Source organism: Amblyomma maculatum, chromosome 10 (genome assembly GCF_055883805.1).
Source record: "Amblyomma maculatum isolate TAMU_Amacu chromosome 10, ASM5588380v1, whole genome shotgun sequence".
In the NCBI taxonomy this organism is placed as follows: domain Eukaryota; kingdom Metazoa; phylum Arthropoda; class Arachnida; order Ixodida; family Ixodidae; genus Amblyomma; species Amblyomma maculatum.
The window spans coordinates 43,241,411-43,267,707 of NC_139353.1; the positions used below are offsets into that span (position 1 = coordinate 43,241,411).

The following is a 26,297-nucleotide window of genomic DNA, read 5'->3' on the forward strand; positions in this document are numbered from 1 at the left end:
TGTATGAGCAAAGTTACGGGCAAACACCGTGAAAACATCGTGAAAGACACATACACACATCATTCTGTTTCCACACTCACCTTCACAGACCGCCCCCTGGCGAATGAGTCCCACCATAAGGGAGGTACAGTGATTGCATTTGAGAGGGGCTACGAAGGTCCGTACTAGAAACTGGTGGGCCTTGGGCTGGTGCAAGAGATAAAAGGAAGGCCACTCGGTCACAATGCTGTCAGCTTGGCTTCGGTGAAATGCATTCCAATATCAGGAAAGAAAAAAAGACAGGCACGAAAAGAATACAGCCTAAGGAAAAGAATGCCGAGCCTATACAACATCCAGTACGTTACAAAAACAAGGAATTTCTATTTTTACACCAGTTACCAAGGAAGAAATCCCTCTCTAGGTGTCTCTCTGAAGAAGTCCCAGAAAAGGTTCATACTAAATTGAAAACAAATCGAAGGGCCACTTAGTAAAAAAATTATTAAATTATTATTGTTTTTCTGGACATTTTGATGCCTGTCCAGTGGCAGAAGGTGCATTTGCCTGCAAGGAAACTGTATTGCCATTTAAGGCTTGTGGCACCCTTACCGAAGAGAATGGGTTGCCACAATCTTCAAGTGAATAGGGGCTTATACCCGTGTTACACGGGCAATTCAGTTAAATCGCAATTCAGCGTTCCAACTGACGTTGAACTGAACGGCAGTCGACTGTAGTTACACGGAACATATCGCGAACCTCAGTTGACCCCCAGAATCACATGATCCTCCACATGCAAGCAATTCTTACTAAAAAAAGTGCTTTATTTTTCATATATAAATTACTTTGTACAACATTTGCACACTTTATATTATTAAATTGCAAAATTTGTACGCGTTTTCTTTTTCGAGTATGGAGCAAATGAACTCGACACAAAGCCAAGTCAATCCATTTGAGGTGCGTCTGGCTTCGCTGCTTAATCATCATTTTTTGGTGCCGCTTCGTGAGCTTGTGTTTTGACACTCGTTTGAGTATTTAAAGCTGCAGGCTTTAAAGTTGCAGGCTGGGACTTGCGTTAGCTAAGGCAGCAACCTTTCATGTGATTTTAGAACGCACAGCGGTTGGAAATGCCGCCGACTCGGTCGATGCGGCGCGTCCGCTGACAGCCACCTTGTCAGTTGACTGGTTCAACTGGGACCGCCGACCTCAGTTGAACTGAACCGCAGTTGAGATTTCAACTGCAGTTGGCGCTGCCGTGTAACATCGCTAACTGCCGTTCAGTTCAACTGACCGCCAACTGAACTGCCGTTGAAAAACGCCCGTGTAACAGGGGTATTAGTGTCACGTCTAAAATCTGTGTCCAAACATTAGCTTGGATGCATGCATTTTATTTGCAAACTCTAGCAATTCTATGAAGACACATGTGCTGTTGTTTTTTTTTTTGTTTTTTTGCCTGGTCTTTGCTAGCTCGCAAGAGTTTTGTTTCCAGCGAGAGTGGTCCCTTTTTGACTAGACTGTGGTGCCCTGTCAATAGAAGTCAACTATTATTTTCCCTCAGCGTCCACTTCTGGCTCAAAATATCCAAGTTCATATACAACATTAATAGACTTAAGTTGTGGATATCAACAAACATCGAAATAAAAATTAAGGCAATAATAAATATTTAGGAAAGCTAGCAATTGTTCTATAAGCCACTAAAAAGGCCTCATGCAAAATAATGAAGAACCAGGAAACAGAATCCCGGAAAAAGGAAATCAAAGTAGCTTTCTCAGAAAAAAAAAAACTAGATCAAAAGGTGAAATCAGGTTACTGCACGTAACAGTTTACCTTTGGTGTGAGAACTGTTATCTGAGAGCGAATGTCGCTGATGGGTGATGAAATTTTTATTCCCCTGTGCTCCTGTAAGTAGAGAAAATGTATTGATTAGCAAAATGCCGAAGTTTCAGGAAAACAAAAAAAAAAGGTGATATTGAAAATAAAGGAAGGACCATATCCGGCAGCACTAAATGACGAAATCATTGAATCTACCTAAACAACTTCAAGGCTTCACAAATGGCTACACTGGAGAACAAGCAATTTTTCCAGAACGTTTAATGCAACAGCTGAAGGAATCCTATTCCCAACGTAGGACTTTGCATAGAAGACTTTCTGCCAGAACCCCTGCAACTATGACTCATACTTCGTCTCACAAGATATCTGCAGCACTGCGAAAGGCAGAGGCACCCCGGTCCAATCTGGATCACGCGCACTACAATAGGCAACTGTGCTCCTACGCGCCTTTCGCCCCACAAATTGGCGGGGTTGACAGTAGGAGCACAATTCCCTATTATAGAGCACAGGAGCAAGAGGTACTTAGGAACACAACTGCAAGGGCTCCTCTGCCTTTCGCAGTGCTGCAGATATCTTGTGAGACGAAGTGTAGTAGACAGAACTTGGTCTCTATGTAACCTCACCAGAAGCCTTACAGGCAATAGTGTCATATCATATCAACTGGACGTTCAAAGCAATGTTATAGCACCCGACTCAACTAACTGAATGCCATCATCTTTTCTGGCTAGAACGCTCAACTACTGATCCCAAGATGCAGATTTGATCCCGGTCGTTGGAGGTGGAGAACCACGTGAATAGAAATTTCTGGAAACTACGACATCCCTCATTGCCGATATCAGTTTAGAACGTTAAACCCCGTAGACAAAAACTATTAAACCCATCTTATCGCGATGTGCTTGGTCTCATAAAGTGTGGAAACAGCCGATGGCCATTAAATCACGTCCTGCACACACACCCGTGGTCAACATTTCTAAAACGCTGCCAACCAATGGTCCACAAAGAAAACCAAACCAGCTGCATTGCTTCCCATCAGCCCATGAGAGCATATAATGGATCGCAGCTGTGGAGGAAGGAAAGAACTGTTGCAGGGCTGCTTGACACCATCAATGGGCTTCTGTAGCGCCGCCCTGGTTTCATATTTGGTTGAACACGCCTGTTTTGAGGCAGCCGCTGGCGATGCAAAGCTTGTGATAATTTTTGAAGACAGTTTTTATATCTCCAGCCATCAATGAAGATTTTGAGATATTCTCAACTTGGTCAGAAAATACTTTGTGGGTTATATATGAATGTAGAGCGCCAGTGAGATGCTGCTCTGCTCCACAGAAAATACTTACTGACATGATACTTTAAGATATGAGATTTTGAGTTAATGAAGCTTTATTGTAATACTCTCACAGCTCCTTTTGCTTGGTGCTTCACTTAAAATCGCCCATATTAGCCTCTGTATTAGCCTCGAGAATGCCAAAATAAAGTGGAACAGATAGGTTCCAGGGATGTGCAATATCAATTGCCCCGCTGCAAGACAAAAACCTCGATGCAACCAAGTTTGCTATACAGTGAAGCTTTTCCCAGAAAGTATGACTTCAAGGTTCAACTGCATTATCATATCTCTACAGATTTTGTCAGTTGAAGGTTACAGATTGCAGAAGAACCGCACCAACCTCTCCCTCCTGGGGTGATACTGTCGCTCAGTGCTAGTGCTAGGCGCTCTGATTACAAAAGGAATGGACGTATGAGCGCATCTACTCTTGCAATTCTAAATCATTCGCAAGGATGGTTTTGTCATCCGTTTTAACTTGGCAGAACTTTTTTTATCATTCTCATGCTATGCCCACTACAAGGCGTCAAGTATTTAAAGCGTGCGCATTGCTACCCCTCCACTAGCTCGAGCACCGATATCAGCAGAAGCCAAGATGTCGTTGCTACATTCTATTTCTCTCCTTCATCTTGCATTCGCAAATTGCTGTTTTCACTTCGTACTAGTCTCCGAAGGTGCTCCCTCCTTGTGGGTTTGTCACTCCCAGAAAAAAAAGAAAACAAAAAACGAAACACTCAAAAGTTGTAGCTAGTGAAAAAGCCACCAAGAAAATACACAGTAGCCAGCGGAAAGAAAACATAAGGCTATGCTATCAAGAAGAACTGCCTGTTTTACACAACTCCCCAGCCCATCAAAGCCTGGCTGTGTGCCGCACCTCAGCACTGGTGGTCTTGCTAATGACCGTGGCCGCAGGCAGAGGGGGCGAGTGGCCACCCTCCAACTCGGTCTCGGTGTCGTTGGTGACCTGGTCGGCAGATTCGCCACTGTCGCTGTGGTTCAGCCTAGAAGTGTCCTTCAGGAACTGGTCCAGAAAAGACATCTGCGAAGAGGGCCGCTCCAGGACTGCAAAGGACGGGCCATAACATCCGTTAGTCCCAAGTTAAGCGCAGGAGCTTCAATAACGCAGTATAAATGAATTTAATTCCTCTTTTTTCTTTTTTCAGCTGTCCACAAACAGCCTGCAGCCTTTTCTAATGGCACAGTGAAGCAATTATTCATGTGATCGCAATAAAAAACAGCCAGCGTAAAAACAAAAAGCTACGCAAAGTGGTGCTGCATTTACCAAATGATGTTTGATTCACTGCAACCAGCAAAGGCATAACGGTGATCTGATATAAAAACTAAAGTGCAGCTTGAGTGCACAAATCAGCAGACAAAAAACATAAGAATTAGCCCTGGTCACAAGATTCTAAATGCTGCTTACATCCGTCGCCAGCTGCGTCCAAGCGTTGCTGTAGATCACGGATTTGGGAGTCCTTCTTGGTAGACTCCTTTCGGAAGTGTTCGAGCTCCTGCTGCAGCTTGCGCTGTTCCCTGGACACAAGAGCGGAGAACTTTCAGCACACGGCGCTCACTCCCACCATCCTCATGGTGTCACGCACGATGCCCACAGCAGCAGTGTGACCATTTTCCAATCAGCGATACAACATCAAACGATATCAGGTGCAATGCAATCAGTGTCAGCTTACACGCTGCAAGATGACTCACCATGAAAGCTAACGTTCATGCTGATACGAACCCCAATTTCCATGGCCACAGTTCCATGTACACAAGGAACTGAATGATTGTGATTTAGATTTTGGGTTATTTTAGTTATTTTTAGTGCTGATTAGCATTTAGTTCCTCTATATGTCAGAGTGTGCAGGAAGATGTCTGTATTTTCAAAGTTTTTTAAAACCGCTTAGGTTGCTAGTTTCGATGCTCGACCATTTCAATTTCTCAATGAACCTTTTTGCATTTATTTAGAACACCAAAGTTTCACATCTTCAAAGCTTTCACCAAGTATTTTATAATCCGAGCTAAGGCTCCCCATCACCTAACAGTAGTTGAAAATATAGGGTATGAAGGGTAGGGTATGAAGAACACTGTTTCTTTTGGTTCTTTTAAAGAAGCATTTCTGAGAACCAGCCTAAAGGCAACTTTGACGCATTCGACACTATGGGTTGTGGAGAAGACAGAAAAGGCGGAACAAGAGCAACCCATTGGGACAATGAGCAAAGACTGTCGACTTTTAGCTTGAAATTGGTGACAGCTTTACTTGAAAATGAAAGGAAGGCTACAGGAGCGGAGAATTTGGAACTGTGTCCTTCCCCCAAATAGTCCAGCTGCCCGACTGTGTGCTTGAGTGCATCACGTTGTGCTCTCCATGGTAGTTTCAATCTGTCACTGGTGTATCTGGCGCTGCCTATGGAAGCCCCTTGCAACAATGCATGTCTAGTAAATTTGCTGTAATCAGGAAAATGGCTTATTTCCTCGACTTCCTAACATTGAAAATTGTGTGGATTCACCTTGCCCTCTCCCATCTGAAGTGGCAAAGCATCCTTTTGCACTATCACAGAATCACAGCACCCAATACTGTATTGTTTTCTGCACGCAGTGCTAGGAGTAACGAAACTGAATGACATGTACACATACCTTAGTAAACTAGAAAAGGCAAATGGAGCATATGACACCCCCTGAATGAAAGCTTTTTTTTTTTTTTTTTGTAAGTGTGTGGACAATTTTCGTTTTATTTTATTATCAAAATTATCAACCTTGAGCTGTGTATGACAAATATGCACCAGGGTAATTAATGCACTAGCACCAGTTAAAATGAGGAACGCACAAAACAAAGCAGCGCGTTACCAGTTACCGCATCATTTACATGAACCAAATTTTGGGATTGTCTGAGAACAAGTGAGTGCTTTAAGTAACGAAAAATAACAGACAGGATGCTGCTGACGATAAGTCAGACTAGCAGCCATGTGGCAGTATTCCTGAATTCTCTCAGCAACACATAGGTACTTGCACTAACGTAAGACATTGGTAAAAGACATATAAAGAAATGGCATTTAACAAGTGGGGCTCTGTGTGCTGGAACAACTAGATGAATCTGAATCTCACAATAATGAGGGTTACCTGCACAGTGAACTTCAGCATGAGAAGCTTGTTTTCTTCCATGCCCTGAGAAACCCTCAGTATGTGTTCCCTCGCAACTTATTTCACGTGACGAAAGACAACTAACCGTATTTGCATCAATGATTGTTTTCTGGCCTTCTGAAATTTCTGAAATTTCTCAGCTGTGTGGCATAGGTATTTGTTCATGCAATATTTGTGGCTGCCTTTTGCAAGGCAACCAGAAACGAATCACAATGCAGCCGATGAGACGCCACTCACTTTTGCTGGGCGACCAGCTCGGCCCGAACCCGGGTGAGCTCCTCGCAGACTGCCTGCTTGGCCTGTATCTCACTCTGGAGGTTTGACTGCAGTGTCAGCAACTCCATCTTCTCCAGCTTCTGGGAACGTCGGTTGCGCCAGTTCTTGTCCTGCACGCCACCACACGAGGCTTTCAGCTCCCCAAAACGAGTGCACTCCACTCACCGAGATCCCATGACTGTCTCTGCCCCTTGGTACATGGGGGGGACATGGGTCTCAAGACAAGTTCTGTTATTTATCACCCGAATTTTATGAAACCTCGCAGAATTTTTCAGTTTTTTTCGGCTGATTTCAAATGCTACGCAAAAAAGTTTCCTTCTAGGGCAACCAGTTCTAGAGGTATTATTAGAAAATTATGGCTCCTGTCTCCTCAAACAACAGAAAAAAAAAAAATGCTTGTCAGAAATTTATTTTTAATACACAGGTAGATACTATACAGTGTAAGCAACACAATGTTGGAAGCAGTTTTAAAACTGAGCTAATATTAGAGATTTAGCAGCCCACTGAGCTTGCACTCACAGCCATGGCAACTATACAAGAATTTCGAGATAAGTACAAAAATTCTACAGGTGAAAAAAAAAAAAAAGTGCTTCTAACATCGCATCCCTTACACTTTATATTCTCTACCTGTATATTGAAAATTAATTTCTGATGAGCATTGTTTGAGTAGACTATAGCAATAGTACTAATTCTCTAATACCTCTAGAACTAATTGCCCTAGAAGGAAAATACTTAAAATTAGCAGAAAAAAAACTGGAAAATTCTGTGAAGTCTCACCAAATTTGGGCTGTAAATAACAAAATTAGTTTTAAGACCCATGTTCCCCATTGATAAAAGAAGCCAGCTTACAAAAAAGTGCACCTCCACACGAACAAGACAACGGTAGAGAGATGAGGGGCTCATTATATAAGGGTAGCATGCATGATGGCCTTGATTACAACACTTGTGGGCTTAAATACTGACGGGTTTCTGAAAAACAGTTTAGTTTTGCACCTTGTACTTGATTGTAGCAACGAAGCAGTGCGATACAAAAGCTGAAAAGCGGTGCACATTCCTATGACAGTGAACAATTTGCTACACCGAAATTTTGCACAATGCACTCCCAATCCTTTACACTAGTAGTCACAACAGTGAAGAGCACCAGCTAGGCGGTAAGCCGTGCTATAAAAGGAAGGAGCAACTCACTGCTGTGGGCGTGGGAAGGCCGCTCATCCTGAGGTAGTCCAGTTCCTCGGTCATCTTGGTCGCTAGTGCTTGGAGGTAGCCACGAGCATCCTTCTCGTCACTCACCCTGGTCACAGGATTTGAAAGCGATGAGACCATCTTGCATTACGCACACTCCAGCAGTTCAAAGTGCACAAGTAAAATCTGAGTATTTTCTAATCAAGAAATTTTTTCTGCATTAATATGCATTTCCCGCCACTAGTGATCTCAATTTACTGCTAATGGTGAGCAAATCACGTTCAGAAAATAAAACAAACAAGAAACTGATCTTAGCAAAACTGTCAAGCAGCTACTGCAATTACCAATGTAAGGTCACAGCTCGTGGCTAATGGCACCTTGTGTAATAGAGCCAACATTCAGTATTCCTCAGTTTACAACACGGCCTTTTTTGTTTTTTTTTTCACGAGCCAGGAATGAGACTCTAAAAATAGATAACAAGCAAGAATAATGTTTGGGGCCTCAAAAACAATCACTTAGTGCTCAGCGCTTAAACAGCCTGTTCCAGAACTTAACACCCACAAAGTAAAACAGGTAACTGCAACCGAATTCATCATTCACAGAAAGTGCACGTGCCAGATAACAAGCAAGAATAATGTTTGGGGCCTCAAAAACAATCACTTAGTGCTCAGCGCTTAAACAGCCTGTTCCAGAACTTAACACCCACAAAGTAAAACAGGTAACTGCAACCGAATTCATCATTCACATAAAGTGCACGTGCCTGCAGATTTAATTTGACATGTCAGGTTTCAGGGCTCTCGCGCAATCAGTGACAACAACCGAGAGCGACGACCTCACTTATCAACGAGCCCTCGAAAAGCACTTTCTTGGGACTCACCACTGGATGATCTCGCTGATCTGTGCCTCCCACTGGGCCACCGCTTCCTTCTTCTCCCTCAGCTGGCCGATCTCTTCCTCTAGGACACGACGTTCTTCCAGTTGCCTCCGCACCGTCTCCGCAAGCTGCAGGGTGAACAAGCGTACCTGCAGGATGCTCTCTTTGCTCCTTAGTGCTGTCATGCTGTCGTGACAACACAGCTGCCCAAGAATGGCTGGCCAGATGCAGTACAGGAGTAGGTCTCACTCAAAACAATGCATGATTTAGTAACACTGCCCAAGGCGTTTCCTTGCAGCTTTCTTAAGATGACTAACTCCTCAAAAAAGAAAAAAAAAAAGTGGCTACGGCAGCTAGCATCGCTCTACAAAAAATGCATTCCCTTATTTGTCGCTGCTTCAGACTGCATACATAAGACCTTTTTGCGTTCAAGGCAAAATATATATTTTTTTTGACGGCAGCTTCAAAACAACAGAACATTCACTTCTCTAATGTCACAACTGAGCAAAAATCATAATATAAAATGGTATTTTAAATTGAAATCACTACTAGTATTTGATCCAAGAAATAGAAAGCTTTATACATAGATAGGATATGGGCTGCAGGTTCCAAAAATGGCATTTCAGAAAACAAGAATAGTAATTTTCCGCAATTTTTAGCCCTAAGAACTCCCACTAAGCTGTCTGGACTTTAAAGGCTTATCCTGTGGCATGAGAGAGCAAGTTAAGTTAGGTGCAAGCAGAATGTCCCCTCTACTTACCCTTTCGCCTTCTTCGGTGAGCTTATGGACTTCCTCGCGGAGCATGGCCTTCTCTCGCTCATGTGCCTTCTTTATCTCCGTCAGGGTCTCCTGATTTTCCATGGCACTGGAACGAGAACCATGCGGTAAACACTCACATCCAGCATGACCAACAATAAACATAATAGAAGAGAGCGCGCTGTCCCTGCCTTTGTCTATGCCATGGTAAAACAGAAAGGAACGATCCGGGATGCCTATCCTTATTTTCCCCACCAGCCTTGTCAGCGACATTACTAAGTCTTTTCTTCCCCTGTCTCATTGAGAAGCTACCTGATTTGTGAGAACTTTTGTAAGCCATTTGAAAGCCAGCACTAAAGCACATAAGCACCAACCAAGGCTACCAAACCAGCGCACAGCAGTTTCGATTTTGGAAAGGAGGCTTAAAGCGACAAAAGCAAGAACAAGCACAGGACAAACTGCAAGCAATCAATTACGACTGGAAGAAATGGAATCCACAATATGTACATGTATTTTCAGCCAAGACCAATAACCTAAATACAATATAGGTTGCCAAAATCTCCACTTTTAGAAAGAAAAAAACTGAAGTTGTTCGGCACGTGCTTTAAATTTACAGCTAGCCAGAGACATTCTTGATGATCATCCATAAGCTGGGAAGTGATAAGTGCAATCAGTGACATGTTGATTGTTCTGCCAAGAGAATCTACGTTGCTAAATGCTAAGTAACATCTTTGGCTTTGCTGTTAAAAGGGAGTGTTTCCTCTTTGTTCGTTTTTGACATGCTCCTTTGACCGTTTGTTTTAGTTTACCATGGTTCAAGGCTCTGGCTTCTTGTCCTATAGCTATCTAGCTGCCTGCTGAAAAGCTGGCCCTTCCTCGAGCATGTGTTTCGGACTCCAATTTTTTCAGTTGTAAGTTCGGACTGGTGCTATGTCCCTGTCCTATTCTTGCTTTTGTCACTCTAAACCCCCTTTTCAAAATAATGAGTCACCGACTAGCCCCAGCTACTAATTCGATCAGTGCATAGTACTACCCCATCACGACACTTTGAAATGACAGTTTGAAGACAAAGAGATCTTTCACAGTGTGAAATAATGTTACATATGCTATCTGCTTCAAAAGACTGCCCCATACTGACTCAATTTTGAAATGGGGAAGAAAAAAAAAGACGCAAGTTACACCCGCAGTTTCCATTCATTCAAGGGTTTGCCAGCCTTTTTTTTTTTCTTCCCCTGCTTTCAATTAAATATTAAGTAATTTATGCAAGCTTTCTCAGCAACGCTGGCGCATTTACAAAAAGCAACTGTATTTACATGGTGATGTTGCATCTGCTATCGAGACTCAGTCATGCATCAGCACAATCATTCCAGAAAGTAAGTGCACGCACAAGAGCTTTTTGCATATAACAAAAGCTCCTCACAATGTAAGCAGCTTCTCACAAAATAGCCTTTATTGCATGCTACACTTCAGAACAAGAAGTGTTGGCACAGAACAATATACTGGGTTAAATATTTTGATTCAAAGTGTTTTAAGGCCTCTAACAATCACGCAGAAAGGATCTGAAATCAACGGGCAATTTTTAAAGCCCTCACAGATTGAAACACTTGCCATACTTATAGGCACGCTACTCAGAGATTAGTTACGGGATTAGTTACTCAGAGATTAGTAAACGAGTGCCTTACAAACAGCTGTTGCGTTATAAATAAAGCAGCAGCTGTAGTCAATATCCACAATAAAAGTCAATCGCAGTGTAACACAATTGCCGCTCAATGTCGAGTCGCATGCACACCGCAATGCTTCAATAAGGCATCGATGCCGAAGCGTTGTTAGTGTTTGGTCCCGGTTACGCACAAAGTGATCACATAACAATTCTGAGAATAGAAGTAAGGTAAGCAGTGACCAACCAGAACGCCCACCTTTCAACACGAGATTTTTCGCTCTTCTCTTTAAGGAGCATCACCTGCAGGAAAAGAGAAAAGGAAAAGAAAAAAAAAAAAGTTTTTTTCTATGAGAACAAGAGTTAAATCAAGGTATAATCGAAGGGATGGCTCTCTACAATACGCATACAAAAGTGCGAAATCTATGCTCCATCTAAAATGCATCAGAGGAGGCAGTAGAGGACGCAATCCAGTGAACACTTTTCTGAGGCACAAAGTGTTAGCTGCAAAGCCTCAATCACCCTTATTTTTACTCAACATTTACTGCACACTACCGCACACTTTTGGCAGTGAAGTAAAATAATGATACTATTTCCAAGTCACTGAAAATAAAGAGCTTCCACATTGGTCTGTGTTAAAAACAGCAGTGGCCCCTTTTTGACACTATTCACATGATCAGAGTGACCCTCCTAATGGCAGCAGAAAACAAGTTGTAACTCATTAGAAAAAGCAATGTGTAAATTTTTGGAAGCTCCTGGCTCCAGCGAATGGTACTTTAGAACCAACAACACGACAGGGGCTAAAAATGACATACTCAAGAAAAGCCAGAGCACAAAACGGGATGAAGAAGAGGCAACACACACAAAGCGTCCTGACCCCATTTTGTGCGCTAGTTTTTCTGTAATAAGAATATACTATATACCGACTAGCCCAGCTATCCATTCTTCTACAAAAATGACAAAAAAGTGATGCGTATGAGAGGTCCTATAGCAGTGGTCTCATACCATACTTGCATCGTTATGCGGACTGCATTGAGAAAATTTCATCCCAAGTGGGCCATGAGTCAGAAAATAAGAAAAATAATGACACAAGCAATAAAAAACAATAAAATAAAAATCAATAATCAATACAACAAATTAAAATCCACCAAACTGTTTCGTTCCCAGACCAGGACCTCTCATTCTTTCTGGAAAAGAAAAGCACCGCGTGCCCAATTCCGCCTAAACGCCAGATGGGTGTCGCTTCAGTATGGCGCTCGGAGAGAGCTACTGAAAGGGTAGATGGACCATAAACATCACACTCTTATTGTCAAAAGAAAAATGTACACATGGAGATGAAAGAGATGGCAGATGGTCCTGTGCCTCCCTCTTGAAGGCAGCAGGCGTCTGTCCAAAGTTCATGCACATTAAGGAGCCGTCTCTTTTTACTTTCACAAGGAAATGCATTGTTTAGGGATGAGGCATTTTAGTTGATTTCTGTTGGAAAACAAGTCTGGTGGGAAAGGTGACTCACTATGTAGGTTCAGAAGAAAGGCTGATATTCTTGAAGCCAAAAGGGCCTATCACACAGACACAGCTCACGAACCATGTGTTTGAGTTCCCTGCCCTAAAGCTCTGGCAACATTGTAAGCATTTTCAGCATTCTGAAAACTGTACATGCTTGGTTAAGTATGCAAAATTTCTCGGATCTGCCCATTACAGTTATTCGTCATTCAAAATTCACTGCAACTTATCTATGTGATTGTTATAATCATAATCAATTTTGTTCAACTAGGCCCCCTTTTCCATTTATGTAATGCCAGAAAAGGGCCCTTAGGGTATCATATATATAAAAAACTATGAAATACATATTTTCCCATAAGTACCCAGACCTCCATGAGTCATATTTTCCATGGGTTACGCTTTAACATGAACCAGAAAACAAGAAATTTTGTCAATGTACTGTTCTAGCAACACATTTCAGACACGCCTGTGGACAGCAGGAAGGCAACTGGAATAGCAAAAGGACCGGCAAATGAAAAAAAATATGTGAACTTTGTGGGGATACATATGAATCCCCTGTCCCATTATAAGTAATTATCACGTTAGGTTACAGGTACACTGTTAGGGAGGGTGGTGAGAGGAGGGCACACCAGCCACCCCCCACTGCCTCCAATCTCCTGCAGCGATGCCGCCTCAGGTTTCCCAACCGGTGTAACCCGGAGACCTTCTCTACACATTCCGAGGCGAGCGTGCTTCTCGCAATTCTTTCTTGTCTTTTGGTGGGTGACCGGGCATACGCAAGGTTCAGACTTTCTGCCGAGGAGGCCGCCGCTGCCACCTCAATCACCCAGTCATCATACGCACTTACCGCTGCGGGGCGTGAGCTCAAAGTCATGCTAGGTGAGCAGAACATGTGCTTCCTTGTTTCGGCGGTTTTATTTCACTCTCGTACACGAGCAGGACATTCGCTCGCTACGGTGGTTGTATTTGAGTGCTGTGTTTTACCGTGTACTCAGGCAGAATAAAGTCTGTTTGAGTACGCAACTCGTGTTTGTCCCCTCTGGCCCGAATCCACCACAGTGGTGGCTTCTACCATCGCGGGTTGAGGGTCACAGCTCTGTCTGTTAGGGCTGGTACACTGGGGCTAGAAGGTGGCTTCCACATCTAGCCCCCTTTGGTGCGTTATTTCAATAGTAACCCCCATAACTCATCGAGCAGAATAGGACTGTGCCAACTTGCCTCCTTCAGCAGGGCATCCCTGGCCCCATCAGCCTCTCGAAACTGATCACGAACCGTGCCCAGCTCAGTGGCATGCCGTGTCTGCAGTTGAATCTCCAGCTCTCGAAACTTCATCTCCTGATTCTCCAGCTCATTCTTCAACCTAAAAAGGGCCCAACATAAGGCTCTTAGCAGGCATCACTCTTTTTCTGAAATCCGCTGCATCCTGTTAAAAACAGTCAGTAGACTGACAGCGAATGCAAATAAATAAACAAAACTGCTGTCACCACGGCATGATTCTGACACAAAGAATGCAGAAAGGCTTGATGCAAACAACGAAGAGTTTGAAAGCAAGTGCCAGTAATCACAGCCAGCTGAAAGCTTTCAATGCATGAAACGTGAGGGAAAAAAAGGCAAGAGGAAGAATGAAAAACCTAGATTGACGGCGGCTGACCTGGACACTTCCTGAGAAACATCATGGGCTGGCCGCCCGACCTGGCTCTTCTCCAGCTCGCCTTCCAAGTGGTGAACATATTCGTCACTGCGTTCCCGCAGCCGCCGCTCCTTCAGGGCCTCAGCTTGCGTCTCCTCCGCGCGAGCTTCCAGCTGCGGAAAATTTGATAAAATTTACTAACACGTCTACTTGCTACAAATATGTGCAAGCATCAAATGGATTTCACAATGTTAATAGCATAGCACCATCAACCATCGCAGGCAAGCACGGTCAATTCTCTACAACAGTGCAGGAAAGGGGAGCAAAATTCTCATCAACTACATTCTGTCCTTTTCTTTGCCTTTTAATGACTTCAGAGTTAGGTGCTTCGCACCTACGAAGAGAAAGGAGACACTCACCTCTCTTCGCAGCTTGTCCGCTTTTCTGAGGTCCTGTCGGAGGCTGTCGATCTTGTGCATAGCGCTCTCGAGCTCCTCTTCTTTGTCGCGCACTTGCCGGGAAAGCTTCTGCTTTTGCGTCCGCAACTCTGACAGCCTAGTAAAGCAAGGAAAAAGGAAGATGCAACATTGGCCACACAGACAAACTGGCCTCCTTCTAGCAGCGAAAGAAATCCAGTGTGCTCACTTGTCGCTGACTTCAGTGTACTCGTCCATGGCAAGTTTTTTCTGTGCTAAGGCATCTTTGAGCTCCTTGCTCTGCTGTTTTAACCTCTCTTGGGCATCGGTCAAGTCCTGGTAAATAACCAAACATAGTGATCACTTCAGATTGTGCCATCAATTGATGAAAAATCAAGGCTGATGCTGTGCACAGTGAAACTCGCTTATACTATACTTAATTTTTTTTTATTATATTATTCGCAGCCGATACCTTGTAGAGGGCTGAGAGATCATGTTTTAAAGTGAGTTTGGATAACACGGTTGTGAAAATTTATGAGAAACTTGCGAATTTTCGGATTTTAGAAGTGCAGTGAAAAAAGTCCTAGTTGGAGGCATGGTAGCCGGAGTAATGGTAGTGCTCTTGACCAACGTTTGGCGTGATCTCGTGATCTCCGATAGATACCTATTTACTTAGCTAATGCCACCCTCCTTCCACTTTTGCAATCGAGATTTTTTTTTTAGTTTTCATCGTGCATCCCTCATTTTTGCGCTGTTAGAGCCAGCAGCATCGACTCTCGCAGTGTGCCAAGATGCTGCGCACACCAAGACCATCTCGATATGTTTCACAAGATGATGTGCTTGCGCAGGTTGCCAGAGTTCCAAATTTTAGATGCTCTTTACGGCTTCTGTGGCGGGTGCAAAGCTAAGCATTGAAATTGCCACTAATTCCTACCAGTTCCAAAAAAAGCTTCCTTCTGGACACTGAGAAACAAAGTCCAGCACAAAGTGACAGATTATTTCAAAGCACTAAAATAAATGCAAGTTCTGTGTGATGTTTCATTCACAACCTTCTGAAGCCTTTTTTGCACAAACTACGATCTTTTTTTATTTTTAATGCCAATGAGAATCATATCAGCGAGATTCTCCTGTAATTCTGTGTGAGGCCCAGAAACACATGTCAATGAAAGCTGTCTCTGCATGACTTGGCATTGCCAGTGAGCTGAAAGCTGCAATGGCATGCACAGTCGAGCACGTGAAATGTTCCCGAATAACAGCCAATTACATCTTTTTTCCTTTTTTCCAATGATTTCCACACAGACAGACGAAATATTAAGGGGCACCTTAGTAAAGTCACTTTGGAGGCAATGTTCAGATTCAGTGCGTGTAATCACGCGAAACAAACACGCAGCACTCGGTGAAAGGCACCAAATGAGAGAAAAATGGTGACTGACGAAAATGCCTTTCACTTCGGTATGGCACAAAGGTGAAAACATAGTCAAATCTGGCGATTTGAAAATGTGGCCTCCGATTGCTCACCCGCTGAATTTCTTCTTTCTCGGACCGTGCAAGCCGCAGCTGCTTGTCCAGCTCTTTGAGTTTGGCATCCCCCACGGGGTAGCCTCCGTGGGAATTGGATAAGGACTGCCTCTGCTGAAGCTCCAGCTCCAATTCTGCACACACACATGTGCATAGGCGCGTGGTTGGTGATTGCGAGACTAATATGAGATAGCAGCACCATAACTAAAAAAGCAGCTGCAGCCAACATTAAACAATTGATAAGAGCAGGGCATTCTGTGATAGCTGCCTTTCACTCTTTGACAGAGGCCCTTCCATAATGTCATCAGTCGGCCACTCAGAGTTGAAAAATTTCTATTTTTCTACTACTGTGAAACCCGTTTATAATATCACACTGTATCACACAAATCAGCTGGATTCTTTTTATCTGGACTGCTTTTGCTTTGATTCCTTCAAGACCGAAAAGTCGGCCAGCGACAGCAACTAATTATGAGTGGTGTCATGAAGCAAGACACGCGTATAAACTTGTCACAATGCATAATGTCTGTAGCTGTTACCAGCATGTGACAAATGAGTGACATGTGACCGGTGACATGTTGAGTCACCAACATGCGACTCCACATTTGTGAAGCTGGAGTTCTCAGGCCCCCGTCTCAAGCTTGTCCACAACCAGAGCATTCTGCAGCCGCTGGGTTGCTGGCTGCAGTTATTAGCAATCCAAGCCACAACTAGACTATAACAAGTGCTGCGTATCAATTGCTCATCTACTAGAGGAGCAAAGCCAGTAGCGTCACACCACACACCTGCATTCCTCTTCCTGAAGGTGTTGACTTCATCTTGAAGCCTCCGCACCTCACCATCTGCGGACGACGTCCTCTGCAATGCTTCACTGGTTGAATTCGACAGTCCTCTTTTGAGATCACCTTTCAAAGAAAAACATGCAATCGCACACCGATCAGGTCATTGGTTAGTTTTGCGGCTGGTGCTGCTTATGTCATGTTTCCTCCCCCATTGTAATCCCATTTGGCACCATAGGTAAATAGTTAAAACCATGCAGAGCTTGTGGAGAGGTCTTGTACCTGCCACTGTAATTATTATTATATGTCTGTACCACGCTGCTAAAATCAGCGTGCTGACTGCGGTATTTATGAAACAAAAAGAAATAAACGTTTCAGATTTACAAGGAGGGCATGCGATACATTTCAAAGAGCTCTTCAAGTGCTTCCTTGCAATCAATGAAGTTAACCAAATTATACTAAGAATGGCACCAGGTCAGAACTGACTAAAAGGGCACACCAAGATGGCTGCAAAGTGAACAATACTTGATTTGTGTCCACTTTGATCTAGCCCTGTCCTAGTACTATTAACTGCATATCAGCATCAAAGGCCAATTACTAAGTTATTCACTTTTTAAAGATCAAAAATTATCAAGCTTATGTTAAAGCAAGGCACTAGTAGTTGCCTGCCAGCTGTTGCAATGTTACAGTGGATTCGTTTCATCCATCTGCAATCATATAAGTTCTTTTGATACTAAAGAGAGCAAAGCTTGGAAATTCAATAATTCATTACTGGTAGAGCCCCTCTATAGTAAAGTCACTCGGACTGGCACAAATCTTAACTATATCAGGTTCTTTACTATGTCAAGTGTTGGTGATGACATGGGCCTGAAGATGCTGTCTGGTAATTAAATGGCTACTTACTGAACACTTATTTTGCTGTTTCTGTCATTTAAGAGGCGATAGATGCAAAATGCGTGCGAATCTACGTGCTGTGCCTCCGCTTCTTGCCACTGCTACCTTGTGCTTCATGCTGCACAGTGCTGCGAATGTTGGGCCATTTCTTCTCTTCCCTACTTCTCGCTGCACTTTTACTGTCTTTTAATTTCTTAACAGACTGCAGCACCTTCTTTCCCCAATCGTAACCAGCTTCACTTCTGTCCCTACGTGGCGAATATGTTGCCTCACAGCTCCAAGGCAAAAGTAAAGCTGACTCCTCCTCAGAGCTGGTGAGCCTGGTGGTAATGCAATTATTTAAAAAAAAAATGCCTTTATTGGTTGTTTTCTTTTGTTTTTTGTTTTCCAAAAAAAGAAAACATTTTCCCTGCGATACTAGGCTGCACGCGTGCAGCCAAATGTCATTTCATGTGGAGCACGTTGCTGCGGCTAGGCGCACTTTACTGAAACAAATTTTTATCAAAAATGCCTTCACTACAAAGGGGAGAAAATGTACAGTTATCTATGGAAGACGAACTGGGACTTCAGTTTCAGTTTCATATATACGAGTTTATTATAGCAGGGTTATATACCAATTATTTTCGCAGAGCACTTAAAAGCACAGTATAAACCAACTTCATGCTTGCATCTCAAACTGCATTTCTTCTGCACTGCCATTTTATTACTACTATTTTTTTCTTGTTTCTGCTTTGGTCTTTGCTATAAGGGGTTTTGCTTTGGTACGCTTGTGGTCGTTCACCTGTTGCTGATTTCCGTTTTCTTTGCTCTTTCCTCCCAATGTAATAATGTCCTTCACCTTTGTTTGTACTTTCTTCTTAGTGTACTCACATTCTTCAGCCTTTCCCTCCCTTCTTTAATTATTCTTCTAAGCTCTGAAGGCATAAATAAATAAGGAACTATGTATGACAAACCCATCTTTTTTTCCTGTTTAATAGCTCTAACCCCGGGTTAAAGACGGCCTTTGCTCTTCATAGTTTATGAAGTGTTCCCTATCAGAAGTGCACATTCCAGTGGCAATAATGTCAAAAAAATAAACAGGGGGGGGAAAGGCACTCACTGGCAAGGCGCTGCCCCAATTCGGCATTCTCCCTCTCGAGGGCTCGGATCCTCTTCTGGCACATCAGGTGGCTCTCGTCTCCCCCTGACTGAGTGGCCACACCGTCCACCACTGAGTCGCCCACACCGTGGTGGGCCAGCCGGCTTCCCAGCGTGTAGGTGAAGCCCACAAAGGGCAGGTGCAGCCCAGAGAACACAGCGTTGGTGCTTGGTGGTCCCGACTCCTGCATTGTTTTTTTTGTTCACAAGAAACAGTGAGTGCTGCAGGCTCCTGATATTCTGGTGTTTTCTCATTCATCCAAGGCAAAAGAATGCAGGCCACACCAAAATATGTATCATTCTCTGTCAATTTCAGGCACCTGCCAAAAAATAAAATATGGATAACCAATACAGAGCTTTCTCCACTACTTCATACTCATTGCATCATGCAGATGTACCCTTCTTTTAGAAATATGATTAGTATCCTAGTATAACCCTTTCTTTTTTTTTTTTGCAATGTTTGTCTCTCCAACTTACTCTGCTTTCTTGAAAGGCTTTTTCTATTTTCTACTGTTTTTAAGATCATAAACTCAATCGGCATCCTTGCTGCATCCTCACCTTAAATGCTCTAGTAATTTCAAATTCTTTTTCTTTCCTTTGCTCTAACCCAGCAGATTCACAACCCCAATGATGGCTTGAAGTGTTTGAAAAAAAAAAAAAAAAGTTAAGCAACTAGTTTTAGTCTGCAAGCAAGAAACTGATTTAGCTTAAAAAGAAATTTTGGCTTTAAAATCACACCAGACTGAATGGGATTAGTTTCACCAGAACAGGCGCAAAGATGTAAGGCTACCAAGCACTAAGCAGCAGCAACACAGCTGGTTACAGAGTTAGAGGACAAAATGATAAGCATTAAACTTAGGGTAGTGATACTAGCTGCTACTAGCCAGATGCAGGTGTAATTTCCATCGCCTCTAAACGTCACAGGTGTGGACAATGCAAGGGAAGGAAATATGCATGTCCCAAGCTGACACACAGGCGTGCCTTACCAGCCTTCGACCAAAGCGACTGAAAGCGCTTCCATGACCTAGCCCAAATGGCATTACGTGGTAATACTGGAGGAGAAGAGAAGAAAAGAGGAAAGGACATACTTCTCACTTCAAGGAAAAAATCTTATTCTTAGCACTCCAGAGAGTTGGAAAGCAAGCAGAACTAAAAGTATACGGGTAATTAAATTATTTGAACAAAGCTTGACAAAGTTACTCTGTGGAACACCTCTTTTTTTGCACTGGTGGATTTTGCTCCACTGACCAAATACAAGTGACCGAAATACAAAGAAATGAAAACTGAAGATAGTAAACCACATCGCTCACTGCAATCTAACAAGTTTTTTTCATGATCCCCAGAACAGCTATCGCCAAGTGCACATTTGTTTAGGATGCATTCCCTATGGAACTTGATTCCACACAGTCTAAGCACCTTGCAATATCAAAAATATATCTTGAGCTAAATAAGAGAGTGCCTGGCAAGTTGGTAGTACACTGTGCAAAGGCAGTGCAAAAGGTGGGACACACAGAACGCATGTGCCCCATAGGGCAAAGGACTATGGGAGCACCGAAATGCATTGCATCCGCACCCTAAATGCGCATCTCGTTGCAAACATCTTGAATGCTCCCTATTAACGCACCAGAGTTAGGGTTCCCATTCTATGAGAAGACCACTGGTGTCGCGCTGTATGGTTGAACGAGTCCGTGACGTCATGTCCCCTCACAGCGAATAAGATTTCACTTAGCTTTCGATGGTTATGGTTTGTGGAACCTGATCCATTAAATGTTCAAGGGACATTAAGAAATTCAGTTAACTGCGTGACAAAGAAAAGACATAAATTAGTGGAAGGTGGGAATGGAAGTTGGGCCTCATATACGCATCTCATTGGAGTTAACCAAGCCAACCTGTTCTCCAATTTTTCTGTTTTGCTCGTGCCTTTAGGTGAATTATATAGTATGTGAACATGTCCGGGCAAATATAAGATGCCCTTTCTAGAATAATAACCAGACACAAGTCGAACCTGCACACAATTCTCAGATAAAGCAAGTCCGCGTGAGTGCAGGAGAGCATTAGCTCGAGTTCAGCTATTCCGAGTCAGCGCAGCCGACGACACATGAAAATCACATTCACCGAGAGCGTTTTAGAGTATACGAAGACATAACAGGACTAGTATCTGAAAAATGTACTTAAGCATGTTTCAATCGTCAAAATGAAGGTAGTACACAAAATGTAAAATAAAAACAAAAACCACCTTTAGTAAGCAGCAAGACGAGTGATTTTTGCTTACCGGCTGCTTAAGGTCAGCATCATCCACATCGAAGTTCGAGGTGTCAGTTGGACTGCTGACCTCCGGAATGTACGGTGCCCGGCCTGCGACCAGCCAAACATAGCTGACTGTTAGTGCTCAGTGCATGCCCTCGAAAAAGCTGTGTGTAATGTGGTTGGTCATTTAGGAACTGAAATACGAAAACAAAGGAGTGCAAACTGACGAAGTTTGTCAAATCAAAACAATGTACTTTTGGTCAATTTATTCCGATCATTTACAAAAGCAAATGAGTAGAACATGACAAATATTGTCATTTTGGTCTGTGAAGCAAAAGTTAAGTAAATGCACATGACGAGAAAAAAATATTCATAATGTTATTTTTCTTAGCAGATCAACGCCAAAAAAAAAAAGCTGAATAAAGTTTATTGATTGATTCATTCATTCATTGATTGATTGATTGATTGATTGATTGATTGATTGATTGATTGAAAATATTTGTGCAGTTGAACAAAGGACAGTTTTGCTTGGAAAGTGTAAAATCAAGAGATCCAAGAAGGCATGAACTAAAGACGCAGACAACTTTCTGAAATCGCAACTCAAAAGGCCAACTACAACAAATTTCTCCGCTGTGTAGAAGGACTGTTCTTTAGTAGCACATCAAGAGAGAGCACTAAAAACAAAATATGAAGTTCATAATAGAAGCAAGTGTCAGAAATAGCTCTCAAAAACAGCCTGAAACTATGTAAATAAAGCCACAATCAGAACTTTGGGGCTCTAGCAGTGGCATAATGGCAGCTTGCTACTGCTTGTAAAAACTTTACCGAGTGGATACGCATTACATTTGGGTATACTGTGAGCGACTTGAACACAAATCGCATGAATACACAGAACTGCAAATGAACACCCGGCAACCTTGACTACTTTTTGCTGTGCACAGTGTCTTCCGTACTTCAGAAATGCATGCGGCATGTGTGTTCTTGCCTGCCATGTTAGGCATGACAACTGTGCCTGAAATTATAGAAATTTCACTTCTTTATCAAATCTAGGACTGCCAAGCCACATTTCAGCCTTCAGGCTTTTACTGCACACCCTCCATAGTCCATTCACTCAAAATATAGGCCTGGCTCGAGGATGGCTCTCGAGTGCCTGTTTTTATGTCGCATATGGTACATTGTCCAACTCCGCAAAATGCCGCCATACTCCTGCATCGTATGCTACACAAATTCTGAAATGCTTATAACAGCATAAGTAGTTTCCTATGCATAAAACTTTGTTACTATTAGTTTTGGGACACACCGAGCACATTGAGAAGCATTGTAGAATAAAATTTTGTTGCACTTGGCCTTTAACAGCTAAGAGTGCAACAAGGTGATTTTAGATCAACTGCCACTGTCACAACACTGATGAAAAAATGCAATGGTACACTGCGTCCAAACTATAACTCGCACTTTGACACGTGCACAACTCTGTTCCCTTAAAGTACAAGCTAAAGCAAAAAAAGATGGGCAACTATAAATCAGACAACTATTCAGGGCTACTAATTCAGGGCAACTAATTCAGGGCAACTAATTCATGTGTATACAACTATAATGCATGTGTATACAACCTTTTTTCTCTTGGGACATACAGTTGAATCCCGCCACAACGAATACCGCCACAACGAAATTTCCGCGACAACGAATAATTTTTTATTCCCCGCGAGTATCCTATAAGAATTAATGGCCTAAATTTCTCTGCACAACGAACCATTTTTGCAGAGCGTTTCCGCTTCAACGAAATTTTCGCGTTCAAAATCGAAACCGAAACTAGTTTTATTGGCGAGAAGTCCAAGTCAAATCCAAAACCACATTAAGCATGAAATCACGTGATTGCAGTTCCGCCATTTTGGCTTTGTGTCGTGGTCGCGTTGTTCACTCGCTGCCTTTCTCTTCGACAACGACGAGTTTTCATCCGCAGGACACGATGGCAACGCAAGTGAAAAAACGCAAAACTCTTTCCCTTGAGCAAAAAGCTCAAATAATCGCCCAAGCAGAAAGCGGAAGGAAGAAAGCGGCAATTGCTGAAGACTTCGGAATTCCTGCAAGTTCGCTGTCAACAATTCTAGGCAATAAGGACAGCGTGAGAATGGCACTTGCTTCAGGCACATCCTCGAAGCACAAAAAGGTGACGCGGCCCCTCCATGAAGAGTTGGACAAAGCAGTGCATGCGTGGTTTGTGGAAGCACGAGCCAGCAACGTCCCCCTGTCCGGAAGCATCGTCCAGCAGAAAGCCTTGAACTATGCATGCCTACTTGGCATTGATGATTTTAAAGCCAGCATTGGCTGGCTAAACCGTTTCAAGGCCCGCCATAACATCGTTGGAAAAGTGTTGTGCGGCGAGTCAATGTCAGCAGACGTGGACGGAGCAGCTGCTTGGAAGGCGAGTAACATGGCCGGAATTTTAAGCAACTTCGCGCCTGCAGACATTTACAACGCCGACGAGACCGGGCTATTCTACGAGATGTTGCCGGCTAGGACGCTCGACTTCAAGGGGCAGCGCTGTCACGGCGGCAAACACAGCAAAAAACGCATCACAGTGCTGCTTTGCACAAACATGGATGGCTCGGACAAGCGTCCGCCGTTAGTCATAGGCAAAAGTGCCAAGCCGCGCTGTTTTAAGGGAACTCGTAGCCTACCTGTGCAGTACAAGGCGAAAAACAAGTCATGGATGACCCGCGCTATTTTCACCGAGTGGCCGATGGCATTCGACCGCGACATGAAGCGGCAGGGCCGTAAAGTTTGCTTGCTTTTGGACAATTGTTCAGCGCATCACTCCGACGAAGTCAAGCTCACTAACACGGAGCTGAGGTTTTTCCCTCCCAATTGCACGTCTGTCTTACAGCCTCTCGATCAGGGCGTGATTCTTAGCCTGAAGCGCGCTTACCGCGGGAGGTTAATTCAGCGGCTGCTTTTTAACACTGAAACCGGCCGAGACACGAAGGTGGACTTGTACGTGGCACTGCAGATTATGTCTGCTGCCTGGAGCACACTGGGGCGCTCAGTAATTGTGAACTGTTTCAGGCACGCCGGATTTGCCGAAGGTCGACCCGTACACTCTGCTGGCCCAACACCAGGCGTTACAGACGACGACGAAGAGGCGTCACCGGCTCCGGGGATCGCGGCCGCCTGGAAAACGCTGGGAGAAATAGGAACCGTGCCGCCTAATCTCGAGCTCGACGAATACATCGGCGCTGACGCTTGTGTTGTTGTTCACGAAGATGTGAGTGATGAGCAGATCATAAAAGCTGCCCGGAATGATAAGGACTCTTCCGATGAAGAAGACGACGACGTACAGGAAGCGCCGGCTGCGGCAACCGCCGTACAGGTGATGGACGCTTTTGATGTCATCAGGAATTTCGTTGCTGTCCGAGACGACGATGTTGCAATGGGTTTGCTGACCGAGTGCGAAAATCGCGTGACGGCGTTGCTCGCCGTGAAGCGTAAGCAAACCAAGCTTACAGATTTTTGGCATTAAACGCCTTTGCTGCTGCTTGGGCAATTCTTTCTGCGTTTCACGTCAAATTTTTGCGATAACGAAGTTCCGCGAGAACGAATTTTTTTTCGTGCACCGTGAATTTCGTTATAGCGGGATTCAACTGTAAATTAAAGTGAAAAAGATGGTCAATATGTATCAAGGGCTGACCAATTTTTACACTCAATATATGCCAGTGTGCTGATGGTCACTGTAAACTCGTTATTACACCAAGCTACGCCTCGCAGAAAACTGTTTCCGCATATAACTTGGGCAAATGGAGCGGTAAAGAGCCCATCACCTTTACCTTGAAAATATTTGTGTTAACAAAAAATTCTGATTTTCAAACTCTGTCCTAACTCGCAAAATAAATGAGCTTGCTAGAATAAAGCAATGGACCAGACAAAAACTAACATACTTTCTCGTATGTGGTCCCAGTCGACCCCACTGAACCACGAATGGTTCTTGAAGTCCTGTAGGCCGTTCTGTCCGAGACGGCAGTCAGCACTACAGATTAACCTCCGCATCAAGTCCTTGGCATCCTCTGAAATACTGCAGCCAGGATCGTCCGGGAAGTCAAAGCAGTTCTGAAGAAAAGAAGAAAGCAATGCTGTCAAGTCTGGAATACACATCCCGCACCAATAACATTCGATAAATGTCACCCCAAGGTCCATGCTACTTGTAGCAATAGAGCCTGTATTTGTACCATATAACAAACTACTCAAAGTTTCCTACAAGCATTTGTTTGATACAGCAAAACCCCTCTATAGCAAACTCACCCCTACCATCAGAAATCTTTACTGCATATATTTGTGCCTTTACTATATCATTCGATGCTGAAGGCATGGCTCTGAGGGAAAACCGACATTCGAGCTAGTTTGTAAAGCGCCTTGGAAAATCAACAGCACACACAAGACAGACAACATGTTGTCTCAGGCTTCCCACGAAAACACCCGAAGGATCTCGCTTTGGTAGACTCGTATCACACGCCGAGTTCTTTGGCTGTTGTGGATTGCTTCAGGCATCACAACCCAAACGTAGTGTCTGCGTTCAGTATTGATGTCAAGGACCTTTTCTATTCTCTCCCATATGATAGGTTGTTGAAATTTGCTAGCAATTGTATTACTGAAGACAACGATGAACAATGCTTTGTAAATTCCTGTGGTATTTCAGTGGCTTCGTTCCTAGAGTTGTTATCATTTCATCTTGCTTCAACCTTTGTTGACTTTAATGGGCGTTTGTTTCTCCAAAAAACTGATGTCTGTTGTGGCTCTAAAATAGCTCTGATCCTCAGTGATATTTTCCTTTCTTGGGTCAACACTTGCATTGAAAAGAATTTGAGTGGCCTTTCCAAAAAGATTTTCAGATATGTCGATGATTATCTAATTTTCGTTGATAGACCTGGCTTTACTGGGCGTGAGGTGGATGTTCTCAAGGTTTTTACAAAAAATGGGTGTGGACTGGCATTCACCTTTGAAACGCCCACGGAGGAGTGTTCACAGTTCCTAGACATCAAACTTTTTTTCAAGCAGGATCATGTATGCTGGACTTATTCCCCAAGGTCGGTTAAGCCACTTTTAATTTTCATTCGGGTCACTCAAAATTGTGAAATGTGGTATTGCTGTAGCTTGTTTGTAGTCTTCTTTGCTCAATTCAT

General features: G+C 43.4%; 1 protein-coding gene across 1 annotated transcript in view; it reads right to left on the reverse strand.

Annotated features, from left to right (window-relative positions):
* The window catches only part of gek (serine/threonine-protein kinase gek), a 141,700-nt gene that overhangs the window by 29,844 nt on the left and 85,559 nt on the right, over nt 1-26,297 (reverse strand). The window contains exons 8-25 of the mRNA XM_084582613.1: nt 25,059-25,227; nt 21,152-21,234; nt 18,842-19,064; nt 16,855-16,974; nt 16,073-16,206; nt 14,784-14,890; nt 14,558-14,693; nt 14,160-14,311; nt 13,727-13,868; nt 11,265-11,308; nt 9,352-9,457; nt 8,595-8,719; nt 7,721-7,826; nt 6,497-6,645; nt 4,545-4,654; nt 3,996-4,183; nt 1,801-1,872; nt 81-186 (exon numbers count right to left, since the gene is read on the reverse strand). Coding sequence (XP_084438739.1) covers nt 81-186; nt 1,801-1,872; nt 3,996-4,183; nt 4,545-4,654; nt 6,497-6,645; nt 7,721-7,826; nt 8,595-8,719; nt 9,352-9,457; nt 11,265-11,308; nt 13,727-13,868; nt 14,160-14,311; nt 14,558-14,693; nt 14,784-14,890; nt 16,073-16,206; nt 16,855-16,974; nt 18,842-19,064; nt 21,152-21,234; nt 25,059-25,227 — 2,272 coding nt within the window. The remainder of the gene's footprint in view (nt 1-80; nt 187-1,800; nt 1,873-3,995; nt 4,184-4,544; nt 4,655-6,496; nt 6,646-7,720; nt 7,827-8,594; nt 8,720-9,351; nt 9,458-11,264; nt 11,309-13,726; nt 13,869-14,159; nt 14,312-14,557; nt 14,694-14,783; nt 14,891-16,072; nt 16,207-16,854; nt 16,975-18,841; nt 19,065-21,151; nt 21,235-25,058; nt 25,228-26,297) is intronic.